At 45.4% G+C, this 22,560-nt stretch overlaps 1 protein-coding gene across 1 annotated transcript in view; it reads right to left on the bottom strand.

Moving 5' to 3' along the window:
* Window positions 1–19,500, bottom strand: part of EVA1A (eva-1 homolog A (C. elegans)) — a 211,666-nt gene extending 192,166 nt beyond the window's left edge. The window contains exon 1 of the mRNA XM_010002389.1: window positions 19,401–19,500. Within this exon, the coding sequence (XP_010000691.1) occupies window positions 19,401–19,500 (100 nt within the window). The remainder of the gene's footprint in view (window positions 1–19,400) is intronic.
* Between the last annotated feature and the right edge of the window lie 3,060 nt (window positions 19,501–22,560).

Raw genomic sequence — 22,560 nt, 5'->3', positions numbered from 1 at the left:
AAGCACAGAGGCCCTTCACCTCTAACAGCCTTATTTACAATACGAGCACAAACCAGATGCAGGACAGGACATTGGAGTCATACCTCATTCCCAATATCCTTGTTTCTGTGATGTATGTACATGTGACAGAGGCATTTGTGTTTGTATCATGTAACACCTGGAGGAGTACTCATCATGTTACGTGAGACTCACAGAGTCCCTCTGAAAGACTATGATATGGAACAAGTCACCATAACAGTTCAGATGGCCAGAAGCTATTCCCTGTCCAAATGTTGGTGGGGAGACACAGGAAAGAGAATCCCTGGGAGCAGAGAAGGTCATTCTTTTTCTGGCAGAGACCTCCACCACTGGAAATTGAAGACACCTCTAAATGACTGTCCTCCTGACTGCAGAGTCCCAGACACACAGCATATTTACATTTCTCTCCCAGCAGAACCATCAAGTCTGGCAAAACCTGACGTCGGGTCACAGGGGTGCCTGCAGCACAGAGCTGACAATGCAGTGTGAAAACCCTCCTCTCCCCAGATGCCAGAAGCAGCCCCCATGACACTCAGGCTGCAAAGGGTGCGGGGACATGTGCAGTGCTGCTCTGCTCCAGGAACAACTCTGAGCACATGCGGGCAACAACCACCACCCTCCCAACACATCCCATCCCTTCTGTGGCTGAACCAAGGCACTGCACAGCATCGTCCCTGGAACACCAATATAAGGCTTATGGAAGCTGACTCCAGTTCATGTTTATGTAGGGTTTTAACCTGCCCACTTACTTCCAGGCTTTTACTACCAGCCCAGTCTAAATTTCCACTGTTCATTGACACAAGCATCACTGGAGAGAGGAGCACTGAATGTCTCCAAGCCCATTTACCCACCTCACAACATACAGGGGTGGGTCCTGTATAAACAGGGTTTTTTGTTTCAGAGAGCCTGGCAAAGTAGAGCCTGACCTTTCCCCTTTGAGGGACAAGCAAGCTTCAATCAAACCTTGCTGAGGGTTGGGGCTATTTTCCTCTCTTGTGGGTCAGGGTGAAGCTTGAACTCTCCCTGCCTCAGCTCCCCCACCCCCCCCCTCAATCTCCCCTCTGCCCTGCCCCACCACTGGGGCCACTCTGATTTATAGCAGCCTCCCCCACAGCTGCCTCTCCTCGGGGACTTTCCCTGCCATTGCTAAGTGCCTCGGCTCACTGAACTGCCTGCCCATTGGGTTGCCTTCCAGCAGCAGAAACTAGATCTTTTGTAGGAGGAGGCAGATAAAAATTTTCCACATTCAATTCTACTTCCAGCACATGGTGTGCTCTTAAGAAGACATTAGGTTGGAAGTGGCTTGGTTTTATGTACTGTTTCAAAGTGCTGCAATGTGCAAAGCATTCACAGATAAAAGTAGTGTTGGTTTTGGCCCTTGGTAATGTAAATAGGACTGAAGATGGGAGCTGGAAACTAGAGCCCATAATTACGCTATGAGGATGGTAAAGGATCCTAGGAGAAAGGTCCAGCTATGTTTAACCTGAGCTACTCTCAGTTTGTACACAGATTCTCATCACTGCAGCATCACTGCTGTCAGACCCAGGTTCTTGAACCCTCACTGAAGATCCAGCCCATTGAGTTTTTATCATATCAAGCACACTAAGCTACTGTGCAAAAGTCCTTCTTCTCCCTTCTGCCAGGAGATCCAGATTGCTGTCTGACTGCATCCCAGTTACAAGCACATTTTTCAATTAGGCTTTTTATCATAAATACACTTTTCATTCTTTTACAGCCAGATGAAGTCTGGCTACTATTCTGGACCCTGCTTTAAAGATTAAGAGCTTTTATCAGACTGTTCCAAGCTTGGGCACTCATCAGTAGAGCTGCTGCAATGGCCCAGAGCCCAGGACAAGCCTTTGCCTGCACTGCAGGTTTGCTAAAATAAAATTGCACCAGGGTGCTGCCAGGTAAGGTGGCCTGAGTGTGCAACCGGATTTCCTCAGCTCTTGTTTTAGGCAATACAGCCAAGTTTGGCAAATCCTGCACATTGTTTCCTGGAAAAATACTGGCATGGGTAGGTGAGACAGGTAAGGAATGAGCACTTCTGTCAAGCACTGAGAAAAGGGGAAAGAAGAAGAACAATATCAACTTCTTCCCACTTACCTTTGGGGTCTCAGTGTGTGCTGGTGCATCAGTGTTTGCTAATGCTGAGCACACTAAAAATTAACAGAAATGAAAGGAGCCAAGTGTGTCCCTGTGAAAGCAGAATCAGGTGACACTATCTCCACTGGATCAAGCCAGAGGTGTTCCTATCCCAGAGGTCACTCTTGAAAACTTGAAATATTTTTTTCCTTTATTTTTAAGCTCCAAAACCATTATTGCTTGCCTGCTTCAGTGAGGATGAAAGTACTGGTCCCAGAAACAAGTTGAGCCCAAAGAGAGCATTATGCTGAAAGAGCCTGCAATCTCATCCCAAAAAAACAAGTTTCAGGATTTCTGAATGTTGTCTTAAATATTTGTGGATAAGGGGACACTATAAACACAATCTTCCCTACAGAACAAAGATATTTAAATTATCATCCCCTTTCAAAAGAATGAGATGTCAGGATTATTGCTTCTGGTGGAACCACTGGTCATATGAACACAGTAATAAACTGCCAGTGCCTCATTAACTTCTGATGGAGGCTTGTCTATTACTGCCCAAAACTGGCCAAAAAAGGAGAAAAAAAAAAAAAAAAAGCAGGCCTGAATGAATCCCACAGGCCTGCACTCAACTGAGACAGCACATAAACAGGTTTTCAGCTCAGAGAAATCACATGCCTCCTCTTGCTACAGCTTTTGTTCTTCAAGTCTACTATTGGCTCTCCTTCCTTCCAAATTAGTGGAACCACTATGCCAGGCCATCTGGCACATCAAAATTTATCTGCAGATTTCCTTATCCAACCCACTGACCCCACTGTTTCCTCCCACTGAGTAATGAGATTAGCCAATCACCTCCTAATTGCAGCATTTATATCTAGTCTGTTTTACAACACCCAAGAAAACAAATCCCCAGGTTGCTTCAGAGTGAATGTCACTGTTCTCAGAACAAGCACAGTATTTGTAGGTGCCATCTCCTGTTCTTATATTGAAACAATTAATGCACCTCCTTAGGCTGGAAAGCAAACAATACAAAATGCAAACACAAATGCATCTCCAGCCACCGAGGTCAGTCTCCTTGGGCTCTTGTAGCTCAACCAGAGCCATGCAAGGAGTATTACTTAGCATTCTTGGCAGTGGAGCAACTGCAAGGCCACCAATCCACTACACAGACACTGCTTGCACACTAACAGACAGTGGTGCTCCAGCTCCATACCTCAGCACCCCAACAGGAAACTTCCTGCATAAAAAAGTGTCCTAAAAGGACAGAAAGGAGTTACAGAATCACCTTATAACCATCGCATATTGAAGTGTCAAGAACTAAAAAAGGCATGGAAGATTGGCTGGAATTCAGGTTGTCAGCTTTACTGCTCTCTATTTTACTGATTTTTGAGCAGGATCTATCTAGTCTAAGCTAGCTGTCTGGACCTTCTTTGGGTCAGGGGAAAGGAACCAGCAATTGTGGGATGCCAGTGATCTCTAGATGTAGCTGTAATAGAGTCAGATGATACATTCCCTAGAAGTTCAAAGGAAAAGCTTAGGTGAGGTGAAGGTGTCTGAAACAGTTAAGGAAGATGGAATCCCACTGCTGTTGGTACAATCTGTGCCTCAGTTTCTCCATCTGCAAGACAGTGCTATGGGTATTTATTCTATATGGTAAAATGCTTCTACAGCCATGAACAACCAACAACAAGCAACTGTGAATTACTCTTGATAATCAAGATTTATTGAGTGTACTTGAACATGATAGTTAGAGACCTGCTGGAAATCCAGAACTAGAGGGAGAAGGGGGAGGAAACATTACAATTTTCAAGTAAAGACAGAAAATTAAGTTAAGACACAAACAGAAAGCACCTGGCCTGTCTTGCCTTGGAGGCACACTAAGCCTCCAAGGTGTTTAACCTGCAGCCTTACCTTGCAACTACAGGTTTTTTAGTTTCCAGAGCAGTCCTAGAAGTCTCATTAGCAACACCGAAACACCAAAGATTTATCACTGAAGCACTAGCATGATCAAGCCATCAGAGTGAGAATAAGACAGCCCTCACCAGAGCACTGAAAACACCTCAAGCTTTGCTTGTGCCTGGGCATCAGGAGGGCTGGATGCTCTACTCACATGGCCAGGCAAGACATGGATGGAGTCCACCCCTTTCCTGCATGCTTAATCTCTGTCTAAAACACCATCAGATGGAAATCTCCCTACCTCTCCTCATGGCTTTTTTGTGATAAGTGTGCCTTCCACGTGCATCATGTCTAAGAAAACCTCTTTCCCCCACTGCACGTCCCACAGGAGCTTGAGCACAGCTGAGCTCTGTTATCACAAGTCAGGCACCATCTATACCACAGCTTCTCTACAATGCAAATTGGTTTCCTTGTCACCACTGAAAAAAGCCCTAAATGAAAAATTATTGCCCCCTGATGGCCACTCCTTCAAGATCAGAAAAGGGTATTGACCTCACCCTTCCTCACTACCACCAGGCCAGGTGTTCAGGGAAAAGCCTGATCTCCCTCCATATTCATCAGTGCTACTGTTAGGCCAGTGACATGTGGCTGGGATGGACTGGGTAAACCCTCTGTACGCATCTTTTGCACTGACTCCAATGCTTTGGGCTGTTGAGTCATCCAGTCCAGGAGTAAATTCATCTAACTAGTCACAGACAGGATCAAGTAAAAACACTCAGTTGAAAGTAGCAGACAGACAGGACTACATATCTAACCATCTGCCCAGACTTATCTACTTTGGGGGACCTTTCTGTATCAGGAAGTCTTTAGAAAGGCAGCACTATTAATGGGGCAGTGCACATAAAATTTAACTTCACAGCCCCAAAGCTATTTAGAATTCAGTGTAGTTCAGATAACTATGGGACCTGGGCTCAAAAAAAAAAAAAAAAAACACCACAAAAAAAACCCACACAAACAACCAAAAAACCAACCAACCAATAAAAACAGCAAGGAACCAAGCTACAATAAAAATAAATAAATAAATAAATAAATGAAAGCAGCCCCATAATAACAACACCACACAAAGACACTTGGGGAACATGTTCTCAAAAGGGTCAGGCAAGGGTCTGGGTCCCACCTGCCCCAGGCTATCACCCTGAGCTGAGGCTATGTGGGCAGAGACACATGGAAGATCTGTGGCAGGCAGCATCACAGGCTTCCCTCACACTGGAGCCAAGCCTGGAGCTACAGCCTCAGACTTCAGGAGACTCAAAAGTTGTGCTGCCAATTGGCTTGACAATATTTATTTCACTGAATATGAGTTCTTCCCCATGAGCCTCATTCTCCCCCATGCAGATAAAGGATGGAAGCCTCTGAAAAAGCCCTGCAAGGGTTGATATTAGCTGTTATTTTTTTGACAGCACTACAACATTCAAAAAGGGTTTCTTTGTTGCTTTCCATATTTTTCTCCCTGAGAAACAGAAGACAATGTCCCACCCAATGCCTGCCTGATAGAGACAGAGGCTGGCTCTGTTACAGCACAGCAGAATTCATGCTTTTGGGGAATATTGTCTTTATTTCAGGAGGAAAAAAAAAAAAAAATAAAAGGAAATTAGCAATCCCAGAAGGAAAGGGTCTGAATGCTTGTTCAGGCTATGCCATGAAGAAAAGAGATTGCTATTGTCAAAGACTGTTTAATTGTTCTGATCTTTCTGAGAAACCTTAAAATATTGCCAGAAATGTAAAAAGAACAGAAAACAGATCTTTTTCTTCAACTGCCTCTTTGCAGCCTGACTGGTGAATCTATAGCTTAGCAGTGTTAATTACCCTAGTTAGCCCTTGTTCTTGTTAATTACATTTATTTACAAAAAACACTTCACATCCATCAGGAGTGGGCATAAAGAGAAGCCAACTCTCCCTCATGTGAATAGCCCCAATGTTTTAAATCAAATTACTCACCAAGTCAGAACTCCTCACCACTTAAGCTTTAGTCTCCAGACTAATCAATAGCAACAAATTTCTACAATCACTGGCCAGGCTCATTCATTCATTTGTTCCATTTTCAGACACTATTCCCAGTATTCTCTCCCTGCCAGATTGCTTCAAGCAGAACTTCCAGCCAGGTGTCAAACTCCAGGCAATACCTCCAAGATTAGCCAGAGAAGCAGGATCCAGGAAAGATGAAAGGGCACAAGGATTTCCTTAAGGATTGTGAAATGGTTCTTAACCAAGGAAACAGTAGGATTTACCCCTCTTAGCATCCTTAGCATGACTCCATCTCATGGGAGCAGCTGGAATCAGCCAGGGCTGTACATGTAATCTCTGAGAGTTGAGGGACCTCAGGAGGAAAAAATTGCAGGTAACAAAAACAGATAGATGGATAGATAGATAGATAGATAAATAGACAGACAGATAGAGTGGATCCCAAAAGCAGAATGTGAAGACTCAAAGGGCAGAAAGCAAACAACTGACAAGCAGCACAAGCAAGGCCAGCACTGAGCTGGGGCTAACAGGGGCATGCACATGGGCATCTCCAGAAGCAGCACCTCCACAGCTCAGCACTGCTCCTCAGCCACAATGTCTGTCTCCCTCAGAGCCTGCTGCAGGCACAGTCAAGCTGCTCTCTTGCTGGCACTGGTGTGCACTGAGCCAGCTCAAGGCTCTTGGTCCCAGCTCTTTGAACAGTCTACATACAACTCAGCAAGAGCAAATAGCCTTTACCAAGAAGGCCAGGCAGAACCAACATGGGTGAACTCATTGATCTTAGAGGTCTTTTCCAGCCAGAATGATTCTGTGATTCTGTGAAAAGGTTTGTCTTTCTTTTCCCCAACAACAAAAAAAGATTCCTCTGTCCAGAAGTTGAAGAGGCTGGTGTAAATAGACACAGATTTTCTGATGTGTAAAAGAGAGTAATGCTGAGAGGCAGAAAAGGATCATCTCTCACAGGTCAAACTATGAAAAGTGGCCCCTACTCTCCAATACCCTGCAACAGGCATCTTAATCAGCCTTGTACACCAATGATTAAATCAAGAAAAACGTTTTTAAATCACTTTATTCCCATTGTGATACCACGCTGACAAATCAACTTCTTTTCCACCCCCTAGCAGGCTCTTCTTGAGCAGAAATAATCACCATCAGCTCCACCACACAGATGTATAAGCAATGGGAAAATGCAGAGGAGGCTGGAGTGAACAAAAGGCACTTCAGGCCTGCTGGGGTCAGAATGCGTATCTGTTGGTTGGACTCCACTAATCCTGCTCTGTTTCTAATAAGATTGGTTCCCATTACAGCAAAAGGATGCACATGGCTTAATTTGCCAAGGGGACCATTGTTATGCAGCTTAGAGAAGCAAAATAATCTTATCAGTTTGAGCTTGAACCCTGCCCTCCAATTATATGGACAATGTTTTAGAAAAAGAGAGATAAAGTGATTTTCATGTATCTAGCAAGAAAAATGGCTTGTCTAACACCAAGCATCCAGCTTCCTGCAGCTGCTGATAGACCCTTGCACTCCAGCCACTGGCTGTAGCACTGCCAAAATGCACTAACTCAGAACCAAATCTAAGCCAAATGGCACCAACCACGTTTCCAGTACAACTTACAGGTATAGCAAAGCCTCTTCTCTTGCCAAAGTGAAAGCCCAGGGCTATCAGCCAAACAAAAGCAAACCCAAAGGGCAGGAAGAATCAGGAAATTTCTTTACCCCTTCTTGCTGAACTTCTGTCTCTGCCTCCCTATTCAATCCATCAGCTCCCCTTGGCTGCTACAGAAGTGAGAGTATCCTCTTCTGGGAGTTCTGCATCCCACACAAGGCAGCTAAAACAAAGAACATTTTGGCAAATAATAGCCAGGCTTCATCTATTCTTTTTTTCTATATAATTCATTCCATCAATGTTGTTCAGCTGAACAAAAACCAGTGCTCTCCTTCATTGTGAAGCTAACAATAAACTAACATGTGAGCACAGCGTGGGTCACAGATGTGTGCACTTCATCATCAACTGTGGAGCCACTTCCCTGCTCAGCTCACTTTTATAAAGCTTTAACCTCTTTGAGCTGGAATTCAGCTTGAGCACATAAACCAGGAAGCAAAGAGTGTTAACACAACAGAAGCAGCCCCTGTACAAAAGGCACATGAAGAGACAGACGTGCTTTGGAAACAGTCCGATCAACAACCTCGGTTTCCAAGGGGTTACCCACACAATAAAAATCTAGAGAGAAACGAAACAGGACAGATCCCAGGGGCTCTATTTTTAGTCATCTCACCCTCACCAGAGGATTGTTATTGGTGCCTTTGAATAGATGTGTCTACTTTTTTTTTCTTCTCCTATAAAGAGACAGAAACAAACAAACAAAAAATGAGGAGGGGGAATTTTTAATATGTTCCAAGGACTGACCCCAAATTTGTAACCTAAGTACTCTTATCTCATCCCAAATAAAGTAACTCTCAAAGCATGACTGCTCTAAGAAAAAAATAAATAAATATCAAAACCACATCCTTCTTACAAACAGGTTTGTGACCATCTGAAGAACCTGAAAGTGCACAAGTCTGTGGGACCTGATGAGGTCCATCCACGGGTCCTGAGGGAGCTGGTGGATGCAGTTGCTAAGCCTCTGTCCATCATATTTGAGAGGCCATGGCAGTCTGGTGAGGTTCCCTCTGATGAGAAAAAAAGGGAATATAGCCGCTCTTTTTAAAAAGGGGAAAAAGGAAGACTCAAGGAACTACAGGCCAGTCAGCCTCACCTCTGTGCCAGGCAAGGTCATGGAGCAGATCCTCCTGGAAAGTCTGCTAAGGCACATGGGAAATAAAGAGATGATTGGTGACAGCCAACATGACTTCCCTAAGGGCAAGTCATGCCTGACCAATCTGGTGGTCTTCTACAACAAGGCTACAGAGATGGTGGATGGTGGCAGAGCAACTGATGTCATCTATCTGGATTTGTGCAAGGTATGTGACACTGTTCCACATGACATCCTAGTCTCCAAACTGACAAGGCATGGATTTGACAGATGGACCACTTGGTGGATAAGAGATTGGCTGGATGGTCACACACACAGAGTTATGATCAATGGCTCAATGTCCCAGTGGAGGCAGGTGACAAGTGGTGTCCCCCAGGGCTCAGTACTGGGACCAGTGCTGTTCAACATCTTTGTTGGAGACATGGACAGTGGGATTGAGTGTATCTTCAGCAAGTTTGCTGATGGTACCAAGCTGTGTGGTGTGGTTGACACCCAAGAGGGAAGGGACACCATCCAGAGGGACCTTGACAGCCTGGAGAGCTGGGCCAGTGCCAACCTCATGAAGTTTAACAAGGCCAAGTGCAAGGTCCTGCACCTGGGTCGGCACAACCCCAGGCACAAATACAGACTTGGGGGAGAATGGCTGGAGAGCAGCCCTGAAGAGGACTTGGGGGTGGTAGTAGATGGGAAGCTGGACATGAGCCACCAGTGTGAGCTGGAGCCCAGAGGGGCAAGTGTGTCCTGGGCTGGATCAAAAGAAGTGTGGCCAGCAGGGCCAGGGAGGTGATTCTGCCCCTCTACTGTGCTCTGGTGAGGCCACACTTGGTGTGCTGTGTACAGTTCTGGGGCCCTCAGCACAAGAAGGATATAGAACTGTTGTAAAGAGTAAGAGAAGGGCCATGAAGATGATCAAAGGCCTGGAGCACCTCTGCTATGGAGACAGGCTGAGAGAGTTGGGGCTGTTCAGCCTGGAGAAGAGAAGGTTCTGGAAAGACCTTATAGCACCTTCCAGTACCTGAAAGGGCTACAGAAAAGCTGGGGAGGCACTTTTCACCAGGAAGAACAAGGGATGATGGTTTTAAACTGAAAGAAATGACATTTAGGTCAGACATGAGGAAAAAATTCTTCCCCATAAGGGTAGGAAGGCACTGGAATAGGTTGCCCAGGGAGGCTGTGGCTGCCCCATCCCTGGAGGTGTTCAAGGGCAGGTTGGCTGAGGCTTGTGCAGCCTGGTCTGGTGGGAGGTGTCCCTGCTTATAGCAGGGAGGTTGGAACCTGATGATCTTTAAGGTCCCTTCCAACCTTAACCATTCTGTGATTTTACGAACTGCACCTTTTTGGGCTCAGATCACACCTGCCAACTGAAAGCTTGTTATCATAGCCAACTCTACCTCATATTACATATAAAATACAGGTGTAATGTTGCCCTTTCCTTAATGTATTGGGTCTGGCTGTGATGGAGGTAGTTTTCTTCAATATTGGGCAGTTAGAGCTCTTTATGCTAACCTTTCTGCCTTGGACCCTCATCTGTGCAGTGCAGGTAACACTCCAGATTCCCCTTCCAGAAGAGTAAGCACATCCCTGTCTGTAGGGCATTCACAACAAGCAGAATAGGCTTTAAATAACATTTGGAAAATAAGGCCCTAGAGTCATAATGAACCAGAAGTAAGAAAATCATTGTGAGGCATCTGTCCAGTCCATTGGGCAATACAGGAGTCCCCAAAAGGTGGAAAAAAAGTAGTATGTGCTGATTAAAAAATAAATTATAACCTAAAAAACACAAATGGCTGGATTCAAGTAGTTAAAATTACCCTAATTAACTCTTAACTCTTAACTTCAAAATGTTTGATTTGCAACCTTAATGCTGTTCTTTCAGTGTTGCACACAAAAGCTAAATTTTTTTAAAACCAAAGTGCAGAATTTTTTCCTGCAGCATTTTTGGGCATCACCAGGGCCACAGAAGAACTGCACTCACAGGCCCAACACAGACCACAGAGGTAAGAGATTTCCCAAAGACTGGGGCCCAAAATTGAACATAATCCAGCTACAGCAGCTCAAGTTACCACCTATCAGTCTAATTGCACTAATTGTCTGAACTCATGGCCCAACACAGCTTCAAGGGAAAACATATGAGCCAAAAAGCTTTTGCAAAATACAGCAAAACTAATGCCAGGAAGAGCACCTGCCATAGAGCAACCTTAACAGTAACGCAGAGGAGCAAACAAGAAAGGATCCCAGCTGAGCCCACAAGTCCTAGGCACAGGATACAGGTCACCCCAACCCACAGAGTGACACAAAAATCACATAGTAAAAATCAGCAGAAAATCCCTCCAGTGCTGTGTTTGTTTTTATACTTACTTGTTGGAGTAAAAGCCCATTTTCAACCCTTGAGGCTAATACAACACATCAATTAATATCATAGCAGCAAAACCACAGGCATCCCATAGCAAAGGAAAATAAAACAACCCAATTGCATAGGGGGGTCTCAGAGTAGGTGGTCTGAATGGTACTTTTTCGACAGGCAGGCACCTAATTTATTGAGTGTTCAGTACAACTCACCTGAAGAGAACCCTCTTTCACATCCCAATAATTCTGGGCATTTTATGGACTGCTGGAGGAGTGACAAGTGTCTCTGATGGCCAACTTGTGTGTTGATACCAGGTCAAAAGATGACATACAAAAGTATATAGTGAAGTTCTTTGACTGTAGGTGGCTGATAACATTTCCTGTACCCATCTAGGCCTTCCTCTGCTAAGTGTAACATTTTAAAAGAATATTTCTTAAAAAGATAATATTTTATTTCATGCCAGTGAGGCACTGGCAATGTTGTTAATGATGTGGGATACTTTGCCAGCAGATGGATGTGACCTCTGCTGCCTACCACAACTGAAGTGCAAATGCTTCTGCTGTATGCTACATCCATCTGCTACTTCAAGTACACTTCTGAAATCTGACCACTTGGAGAGTTTACTTAAACTACAGGTCCCACACATGTTGCTCCATCTTCACGCAAGTATACAGGTGGATCCAAGAATGATTATTGTACAGCAAACATTTTTATCCAAAGGAGTCCCTTCAACACTGATACCACAGCATCTACCAACTCTATTCAAGAGCTCATGGCATATTTGAAGAGACTCAGCCAAACTTTGTTTCACTGTGAAGCTCAGAACTTCCAAACCAGCATTGTCTCTCTGACATGAAAAGACATGCACTAGGTTCCAGGCAGCCAAGTAGTAAGCATCCCTGAAAGAGCAGACATACATTCTTTAATTACTACAAATAAGCTCATACCCTCAGCTACTCAGCTGAGCCAGGCATACCTGGATCAGCTCAAACCCAGACAGAGACACACAGCTAGTCATCTTTCCTCAGGTAAAAGAAGCAGCTAGGTTCAATAATATTAATAGTAACAGTAATAATCACAAGCCTTTTGTTTAAAATTTTCACAGATATTACATCTATATCAAATTTCATCAGCAAGAAGGTGAGTTGGGATTAACTTCTGTGCTTTTGTGCATCCAGGCAAGTCAGTAAAGTTGCCTCACAGCTGAGCAGAATTTGGCCCTTGCCTGTTTTTTGGAAATAGCACAAAAAACCCAGACAACTGAGATCCCAGCAGCAGCAGATCAGTGAGGCACAGCACTGGCAAGGACACAAGGAACCTTGTAGCACTGCACCAAACCAACCTGACCAACAGTTCTCTGAACTACTTTGAGCAGTGCATTGGATCTGTTCCTGCAGGCAGTCACATACCTTTCAAGGGACAGAAACAGACTGAATCTGTGAAGGTCTTGGGTATCTGGATAAAAAGGAATTAAAGAGCACCAAAAAAACCTAAACACAGGTAGTTGCTTCAAATGGTCCCCCACAGGGACTGGAATTGCTATCTTGGAACAGAAAGCAGAAAGTGCCATCCATACATGCACAAATGTGCCAAGCACAAGCTGCCAATCTCAAAGGAGATATGTAAAGAGTCCTGCTGTTGGCCACCTAAATCACTGCCCACCCACCTAAATGCAACATAGTTCAATCTTCAGTTCTGAACACCAAGCACTTTGGGAGATGAAGCCTTGTCTAAATTAGCATCAACAAAAGGATCAGCAAAAGTGCTACAAGTAAACACATAGTTTTACTTTCCCCTGCAGAGATTATGCTTATTCTTCCTGCCCACCCCCCATTGCTTAAATTATTATTTTAGCATTTAAGTATCTCAGTTGGGAAAGGACACATTAAAATCCCCAGGATTTTTTTAACTGACCAAACTATTTGTGTTATATAAAATCTGCTCTCACTGAGCCTTAAATCAGGGAACAAGTTTTACCTGAGGACATAAACATTTGCTTTCTTTAATTCTGCAGCATTTGTATCCCTAACAACACACAGACACAGGAAGAATGCTACAAGGACATTTTCTTCAAGTAGACTGTGCATCTATGGGTATTGATAATCTTTGAACTTATTAAAATTACCATAGTGGATTTTTTGTTGATTTATGTTGTTGTTGTTAATAATAATAATTAAATAAAGTGTTCCTGGTACTAGCAAAAGTTTGCATCAGTGGATCAGTTTCTGGGCCACAGCAATTAGTAGATATTATATAAATATTGGCAATCATCACACAGATGTTGGGATCCCTGGGGTCTCCTGGCTCTTGCTGACAGTTCTGATGGTGCAAACAGTGGATTTCCACATGACAGGAGCCAGATGCACACATATGTCGTTGCCTACAGGAGGTTTCACACAGATTCCTCACAAGACATCCTGGCACCCCCCGTAAAGCCCCTCCATCCCTCCCCAACAGTGTCTCCTGTCCCTGGCACCACAAATACAGACTCACAGTTTTGCAGCAGGAGCTCTGGTCACAGCCCAGGATCACAAAAAAATGGATTTGGAAACACGTTTCTCTTCCTGAAGCTCAGTTTTGTCCCCTCAGCTGTCATTAGAAGTAAATTCTGAACACTTTTTAAAAAGAGTCTGCAAATGCTCAGTACTCTTTACAGCATTATCAACACAACTGTTGGGAAATCCACAGTGTTTTCTGGAGCAGGTCTCAGGACATGAGTGCACAGACACCTGCACCTCTGCTGAATGTGCTACATGGATGCCCACAAAGCTGAATCCCTGCTGACAAACTGGAACAACCCTCTGAAGCACCAAAATAGCCTCAGCTTCTGTGCTGCTTCTCCTTCTCTTCCTCCTCCTCCTCCTTCTCTCCCAACAGCAGCAGAACTGGCACTTGATATCCCCCCATTGATTTCCTCCTCCAACACCTCTCAGCTCTCTGAGGTCTTTAAACTGTTGCCCACAGAGATACGTGACACAAAAGCAAATGCAGCTCCCCTTGAGAAAACCACTCAGCCACTGCTGCCAGACCCAGTCATCCTCCTGCAGCTCAGCAGGCCCCTCACCTGCTCACGGCACAGCCACATCTCCAGAACATCACCAGAAGAGGCCAACAATGGTTTTTAAATGGCTTTGATGAGGTTTTGGAATTTGTCACCTGTGCAAAGGAGAATTTCTCTGCCCCAGCACAGATGTCCCTCAGCAAGCCACTGCAGCCCACCAACCTGTGCTGGGTGGGTTGGCCATACGACCTCCAGCTGAGGAGGAAATCACCAACCTGCAGCAAGGACCTCTTCAAGCAGCAACCTGAGGTCCATCCAAGCTCATCACTCACAGCTCTTCATTAAAAGAAGGTATGGAGGTGGCCCAAGTTTGGGCCATTCTTTACACGAAGCCTAAAGTATGTCTGTTTGCCCCTGGGGTCAAAAGCACAAACCTCATTACTGAGTTACACCACCACACTGGAAATGAAATTGTATCTGCCTTTCTCTTGAAAATCCCCCTTTCACAGCCTGCAGCTTTCAACACATGGAAATCCTGGACCCCCCTTGACACCATCAACCTATTCAGGGCTCCAAAACCAATATCAAAGTCTGACTAAAGCCATTCAGAAGCTGTTAGCATGTAGATTTTGGTGATAATTCAGTGAATGGACTTGTCAAACAAATTGCCTTTATTATGGACTGATTAAATGCAATCAGGGAGAAGTACCTTTCCCCTCCCAACTCCAGCCCTCATCAGCTCAAACAAACACACTGAGTCAATTAGCAGGGAGGTGGCAAAAGCAGCTTTCACTTGAAACACGCCATTCTGGGAGAAGAAAATAAATAAATAAATAAACAAACAAACAGACAAATAAATAAATAAATGAAAAAACACCACAACAACAAAATATCTTTGTGCTTTCAAAGCCAGGAAGAGCCTCCAGAGAGCTCTGGAAAGCTACCCAGGGCTCACCTGCAGGGTGTGGATGGGAGTTATCAGGAATCATCTGGCTGGATGCCAGAGCAGCTCCCTTAAGCAAAGTGCTGCTCACATCCTGCTTGTGCCAAATATTATGCAAAGAACATAAATATTAAAGCAGGCCCAGGGGGAGTAGCACTACTGGGACTGTTATTTCTACAGCAGTATCTCCTGCAGCTGGGTTCTCCTGTGTCAGAAAAGGCAGGAGCTCCCATCAAAGTTATTTCCATGCCTAGAAACCAAAGTTTTTTGGCTTACATCCCTGCAGTGGATTCTCTGATGTCTGCAAATGGTTGAGGTCACAGCACAGCTTTTTCTGCACTGTGGCAGGAGAGAAAGGATCTGTCTCTGCTAACATGAAACTTGTAGCAACTGCACAGATCTGATGCCACTGCCTTTCTGTCCAACATGCCTGAAATTAGCTAATGAGTGGGAAAGTTATTGAGGGAGGGGATAGAATTGGAGCACAGCATCATAATCCCATAAACCTAATTCCCTGCTCCTATGCAGCTGGAAATTAAATGGTCACCTACCTTGGCTGGCAGTGGGCAGAGCAGAATTCAACATGTGTTTGCATGAATTAGCTTCAGAGACAGGAATCCTATGCACACAGGATATGAGCAATAGCTGTTGACTAAGCTTCCAGTGCCTACATTATCAGTTAGCACCAAGGACTAATTTTGGCCCTGTTTTCATTAACCTAGTCACCCTAAGGAGCAAGCTCTGTGCATTGCACAAGACTCAGTGCCTCCCAGAACCTATACAGAAGACCTATGGCATAGCTGCTTCTGACAGCCCAAGCCATTGCTTTGTCTTGGACTTCCATCACAAGTAGAGAAGGGATAAAATAAAGGTGAAGTTTTATCAGGTGTGACCGATTTCAGAGAGTTCATTGCCAGGACTGAGATTAAGATTAAGGGTTTATAGTTAAAGCACAGAGACTCAAAACACCAGCCTCTTACCTCACATCTCATCACAGTCTTCAAGTGTCACCTTGAACATAAGGGGTATGTGACACATCATGAAGCTAGGTCCTGAGCCTTCAAACAGTTCTGAGCACAGAATGATATTAGATCAGAGCTCACACTACAAGCAGCCACAGAGAAAAAGTCCAGGCCTTCTTAAGAGGTGGCTGCAAAGTGCCTGATAACTCCACTCTCTCCCCAAGAACCTGCTTCCTACCCCCACACGCTCCTGCACACATCAATGTTTAAAGAACTTTTAAAGAAAACAACTGCAAAGCTCTTCACATAGTTCAAATACTTCACTTAAAAGGAATTTTAATTCTTAAATCTCAGATTGCACCAGTCCCCAGCAGGACATGCACTCATCATGTTCGCGTTGTGGCATTTGAGCAGTTCAAACAGGGATGGAGCCACAGTGTGAAACCATGAGCTCAGAGGCCTGGGAGCCAAGGTGATGGAGATCCCCACCAGCTCTACCTGTGCTTTACGTGAGCAACCCAGTTCAACATATCTCTGCTTACTCTCTCAGGGTGCCTCCTCATGACCTGTGTAAAAAAGAGATCTTCCCGCAGCCAAGAGACACACATCTTCAAGGCCCGGCCAGTGGGAGAGTACTGGGAGCAACAGGATGTGAGTGGGTGCACAATTCTTGTTAAGTCTTTCAGCCAGTCCTGTTGTATGGCTGCAGTGTGTGGATCAGATCAGTGGTGCTTGTCATCTGCTTAGAGTTCAAGAGTGGACATCACTAAACTGTTTCTTTTCAAGGCTGGATCTGTCTGGCCATGACCCATTACCAACAGCAGCACCTCCCCAGCAGCAGTGAGTCAAACCAAGCTGAGAACCTGAAGAACCTTTGTTGCTAAATGAAGCACTGAGTTTTAAAAAGTAATTATTCTCCAAAGAGTATCAGCTGCTCTCTCTGGGCTTTACTGCTATCTGCAACCTGGAAAAGCCCTTCCATCCCAGTGACTTGTGTCATCTCCTCTTAGCAGCAGTTGAACTGAGATCACAGCAAGCCTTGCATTCCTCAGCAGCAATAATCAATACAAACCCATTAATCTCCTCGGGATGCAGACAGTTCATGTTTTGGATGCACCACCTCTAGCTGGGATAGCATATGGTAAGGAAATAAGGCTTCCTCAAAGACAATCACCTGTACAGTTCCAGCCACACAGAACTCAGAACACTCTGAAGTACAGAAAAAGTATCTAAGTGGCCAGAAACAATTACAGTCTAATTATGTCAAAAGGCTTCCTCCCTTCCACTCCTCATGCCAGTTGACAATTCATATACAGGGGCAACAGTAACAAACAAGGTGCCCCATCAAATAGGAAGAGTTATCTGGGCCACCACTCCTTCCCAGAGGCACATGGTACGTGCCCTCAAGCACTGGAATGAGATGAATGAGTTCATTGCAAAATGTATTGGGGAAATAGGAGGTGAGATTTGGGAAAAGCTGTGCCCTTTCTTACCCCCTTTCATCTTGTGGCTACCCAGCTCCTGAACTTACAGAACTGTACTTGAGCTACCACACACTGGGTACAGCCCTTTCCTGCAGCAAACCATGTTTCCTGTCCAGCAAGGTACATTCAGTCCAACAAGACTGGGGACATTTGCCAAGCCTGCTATCAGAAAACATAGCTTGGATCTGGTGGAAGATTTCAACATTCATGGAAACAGTCGGGAGGCTGCACTATTGGAATTACAGACCCTGCAACAGGGTACAGTGTTGCCAGGCACGTACACAGGGTTTTAAGCCACCCCTCTTCTCCCAAAGTATGAAAGTAGAGCTAGATTTTTTGTTTTGTTATCAGCAACCTTCTTATCCATTCTTTTAAAATGACAGCTTCTGCCCACTCTGCCAGCACCATCAAAATTTGCTTCCATTGCTCTGACTATACCACACACAAAATGATGTACACATGCTCTGGGACACTTTTGCTCATTTTAATGCTTAGCAATTTGCCCTGGCTGGGGTGAACTTTTTTTAGAACTGTATTTTAGAAGGTCCAGTACTTTCCCCATCGCAGCTTTAGCTCCTGTTGTGCCCACTCCGTGCACCCTTTCTGCATTAACTTGCTTCTCTGTGCTCCTCCAGCACAGAGAAAACTCAATGCCAAGAAAGAGATAAAGACACACTAAAAGCAGGGAAATGCCTGAGTCCTTTCCATTCAGAGGCAGATCTGCCTTGAATGGCAGCCCCCAGAATGGATCTGCCTCCAAAGGAGAATGAATCACAAGCAAGTCAACCCCCTTCAATTCACATTAGACTTCAAGCTACCGTTTATATTCTCCCCCCTCCACCACAAGCTCCTCCTTTCTAACACAAATCTCTCCCAGCACGCAGGCACATGCACTCCAAGGCAGCGAGCAGCAGTGTTGTGATGAGCTCAAACCACAGTTTGGTGAGATTCAGCTCTTTCTAAGGGCACTTTTTCATCAGCAAACTATAATTGGCAGCCCTTAACTGCTACAAGAGTTTTGCAACACACACCTAAAGAATATGCCAGACTAGATCTTCACACTAAGACCCCAAAATTAGAACCAATATCCTAGAAGCAAAGTGACCCTCATTAGTTATTTCAAAGCAAACTAATCAACCCTGCTCAACTGTAGAACGAGATCTTCTATATTTTCTCTAACCCATATGTACATTCACAAAGAGAAACAGAAAAGTAATATTAAAGTGACTGATGTAGCTGTTCATAGCTAGAAAACTTGTATGGGACTCAGGACCTTCAAAGTGCTGTGTATTTACCTACTGTGTACAACTCAAAATCAGTGCTATGAACATTTTTAGGTATAGAAATTACTTAGAAATGAGACACTTCTCCTGGCTTAAATAAACATAGGATGAGAATACAGTTTATTCTGTGCATGTAACTCCTTTATCACAGCTCAGGGGGCTTTTGCAACATTCAGGAGCTGTATGTTGAAAGGAAGGGAATCTGGCACAATACAAAACAATTGGTTCTTGCTATATTAGCTTTAATTTATGTCCTAGACCTTCCCAGTCTCCCAATGGAGCTCTTTTCACTCCTCAAAGAAACAACACAAAGCCAATACTACAAACGTACACAAGCCAACCCTATTCCCTTCCTTGTCCACGAAGTTACTCAGACTAACCCTGCTGAAACAGTTTTGCCAAGGATTATTGAGAAAGGCTTAGAACCAACTCAGAATCCTCCCACGGGAAGATGCTTTTCATCAGCTTAGTTTAAAAAAAGGTTAAAACGACTCGCCCAGTAACTATCCCAGGTCTGGCCACATCCACTTTCCCAGAGCTGCTCCTGAGCACCGCAATAAGGGCTCCGTCCAGCCTGGGAAGGGAGCAGCTCTTCCCCCTTACCTGAGAAGTCTGCAGAAGTCTTAGCAAAGTTGCTGAAAGCTGCCAAGCACACGAGTCCTACCAGGAGGGTGGAGGTGGGAGACACATCTGGGCTGCACATCCTTAAGGATCCTCACGGCTGGTTTTCTTCCAGAGGAAAGGAAAACGCTTGCTGCCCTAAGCCAGTACTGCTCATTGCCCGGAGAGCAGCGTTTGTCCCATTGCTGGGAAGGATCCCAGCGAGCAGCGGGGGAAGGAAAAGCACTCAGCGCGCACACACACACACACACACACACACACACACACACATCCCTGGGAGGGAATGGAGTGAGGCTGAGTGAGGCTGACGAATGAGACAGACCTACCTGAGCCTTGGCGGAGGTCCCAGGGTCCTAAAAGTCATCACTTCGCCCAAAATTGCTCCAGACTGTTCCTGTGCAGCTGCCTGACAGCCCCGCTGGAAGCTGGGGGGAGGGAGTCAAGATCTGGTCTCTCCGGTGCAGACAGACAGACAGACAAAAGGCAGTATGTTCAAAGGAGGCTGCCCCAGACAAAGCACCTGAAATCTCAGCCATTCGGACAATGCCCTTAATAACAGGATTTCGATTGATCAGCCCTGAATTGGTCAGGCAACTGGACAAGATGATCCTTGTAGGTCCCTTCCAACTGAAATAACACATTCTAGTCTATTTCATGATTCACACAGGTTTTGGGAGCAATGGATAGTTGTAGCTGCTGCTGAAATCAGTGTGAAAAGTGGTGTCCTGCCAGGCTGGTGACAGGACAATTCTTCATTGACAGTGATTCTACAATGGAAGAGACTCTGTACAGGCACAGGGATCAAACCTTCCTGGATCCCATTGCAGGGCTGGGACTGGTGTCAGCCCACATGTTCAAAATCCTTCTTCCTTTTGAGAGCAGCCAGCCATGCCAGGCTCCCTCTACCCCACTGGACCTTTCTCACCTTATCAAACTCAACAGAGGATTTTCATGCTGATCCTAACCTGTGGTGTCCAGACCCAGGACACCTGTCTCCCTCCACAGCAACTGTATTCACCTCCAGCTAGTGTGGCCTTAGCTGCTAACTCAAGCATTGCTCACCCTTCAGAGTTAAAAGGAAGCTCCAGCTCATCTGGATGCACATAGAATCACAGAGTGTTAGGGACTGGAATGGACCTCTGGAGATCATTTAGTCCAATCCCTTGCCAAAGCGGGTTCACGTAGGGCAGATCACACAGAAACGCATCCAGGTGGGTTTTAAGAGTCTCCAGAGAAGGAAACTCCACAACCTCTCTGGGCAACCTGTCCCAGTGCTCCATCACCCTCACAGTAAAGAAGTTTCTCCTCACATTGAGGTGGAACTTCCTAATGTTCTAGCTTATACCCATTGTTCTTTGTCCTATTACGGGGCACCGCTGAAAAGAGACTGGTCCCTTCCTCTTGATACCGACCCTTCAGATATTTGTAGACATTAGTAAAATCCCCTCTCAGCCTTCTCCATACCAAACAGTCCCAGTTCTCTCAGCCTTCATAGGAGAGATGTTCAAGTCCCTTAATAATCCTCATAGCTCTCCACTGGACACTCCCCAGTAGATACCTGGCTCTCCTGAACTGGGGAGCCCAGAACTGCACACAATACTCCAGGTGTGGTCTCACCAGGGCAGAGTAGAGGGGGAGGAGAACCTGTCTAGCCCTGCTGGACACACTTTTCTTAATGAACCCCAGGATACCATTGGGCCTTCTGCAGACAGACAGACAGACAAAAGGCAGTATGTTCAAAGGAGGCTGCCCCAGACAAAGCACCTGAAATCTCAGCCATTCGGACAATGCCCTTAATAACAGGATTTCGATTGATCAGCCCTGAATTGGTCAGGCAACTGGACAAGATGATCCTTGTAGGTCCCTTCCAACTGAAATAACACATTCTAGTCTATTTCATGATTCACACAGGTTTTGGGAGCAATGGATAGTTGTAGCTGCTGCTGAAATCAGTGTGAAAAGTGGTGTCCTGCCAGGCTGGTGACAGGACAATTCTTCATTGACAGTGATTCTACAATGGAAGAGACTTTGTACAGGCACAGGGATCAAACCTTCCTGGATCCCATTGCAGGGCTGGGACTGGTGTCAGCCCACATGTTCAAAATCCTTCTTCCTTTTGAGAGCAGCCAGCCATGCCAGGCTCCCTCTACCCCACTGGACCTTTCTCACCTTATCAAACTCAACAGAGGATTTTCATGCTGATCCTAACCTGTGGTGTCCAGACCCAGGACACCTGTCTCCCTCCACAGCAACTGTATTCACCTCCAGCTAGTGTGGCCTTAGCTGCTAACTCAAGCATTGCTCACCCTTCAGAGTTAAAAGGAAGCTCCAGCTCATCTGGATGCACATAGAATCACAGAGTGTTAGGGACTGGAATGGACCTCTGGAGATCATTTAGTCCAATCCCTTGCCAAAGCGGGTTCACGTAGGGCAGATCACACAGAAACGCATCCAGGTGGGTTTTAAGAGTCTCCAGAGAAGGAAACTCCACAACCTCTCTGGGCAACCTGTCCCAGTGCTCCATCACCCTCACAGTAAAGAAGTTTCTCCTCACATTGAGGTGGAACTTCCTAATGTTCTAGCTTATACCCATTGTTCTTTGTCCTATTACGGGGCACCGCTGAAAAGAGACTGGTCCCTTCCTCTTGATACCGACCCTTCAGATATTTGTAGACATTAGTAAAATCCCCTCTCAGCCTTCTCCATACCAAACAGTCCCAGTTCTCTCAGCCTTCATAGGAGAGATGTTCAAGTCCCTTAATAATCCTCATAGCTCTCCACTGGACACTCCCCAGTAGATACCTGGCTCTCCTGAACTGGGGAGCCCAGAACTGCACACAATACTCCAGGTGTGGTCTCACCAGGGCAGAGTAGAGGGGGAGGAGAACCTGTCTAGCCCTGCTGGACACACTTTTCTTAATGAACCCCAGGATACCATTGGGCCTTCTGTACCACACATCCTTGATCCTGCCTGATTTCCAGCTGCATCCTGGCAGCACTAAGCCAGTCATGATAACTTGGAAGACCTGAGCTGAGCTCTCAGGACAGAGGTGGACTGGTCTGGTAGACCCTGTTCAGCCTGGGTACAGGAAGGAGAACCCAGGCTTCAGGGATCAACGTTACCTGCAGCTTGGGCATATTT

The sequence above is a fragment of the Chaetura pelagica genome, unplaced genomic scaffold (assembly GCF_000747805.2).
Source record: "Chaetura pelagica isolate M959 unplaced genomic scaffold, ChaPel_1.0 scaffold46, whole genome shotgun sequence".
Lineage (NCBI taxonomy): Eukaryota > Metazoa > Chordata > Aves > Apodiformes > Apodidae > Chaetura > Chaetura pelagica.
The sequence above is the reverse complement of the archived record's forward strand: the minus strand, read 5'-3'. Positions and strand labels throughout refer to the sequence as shown.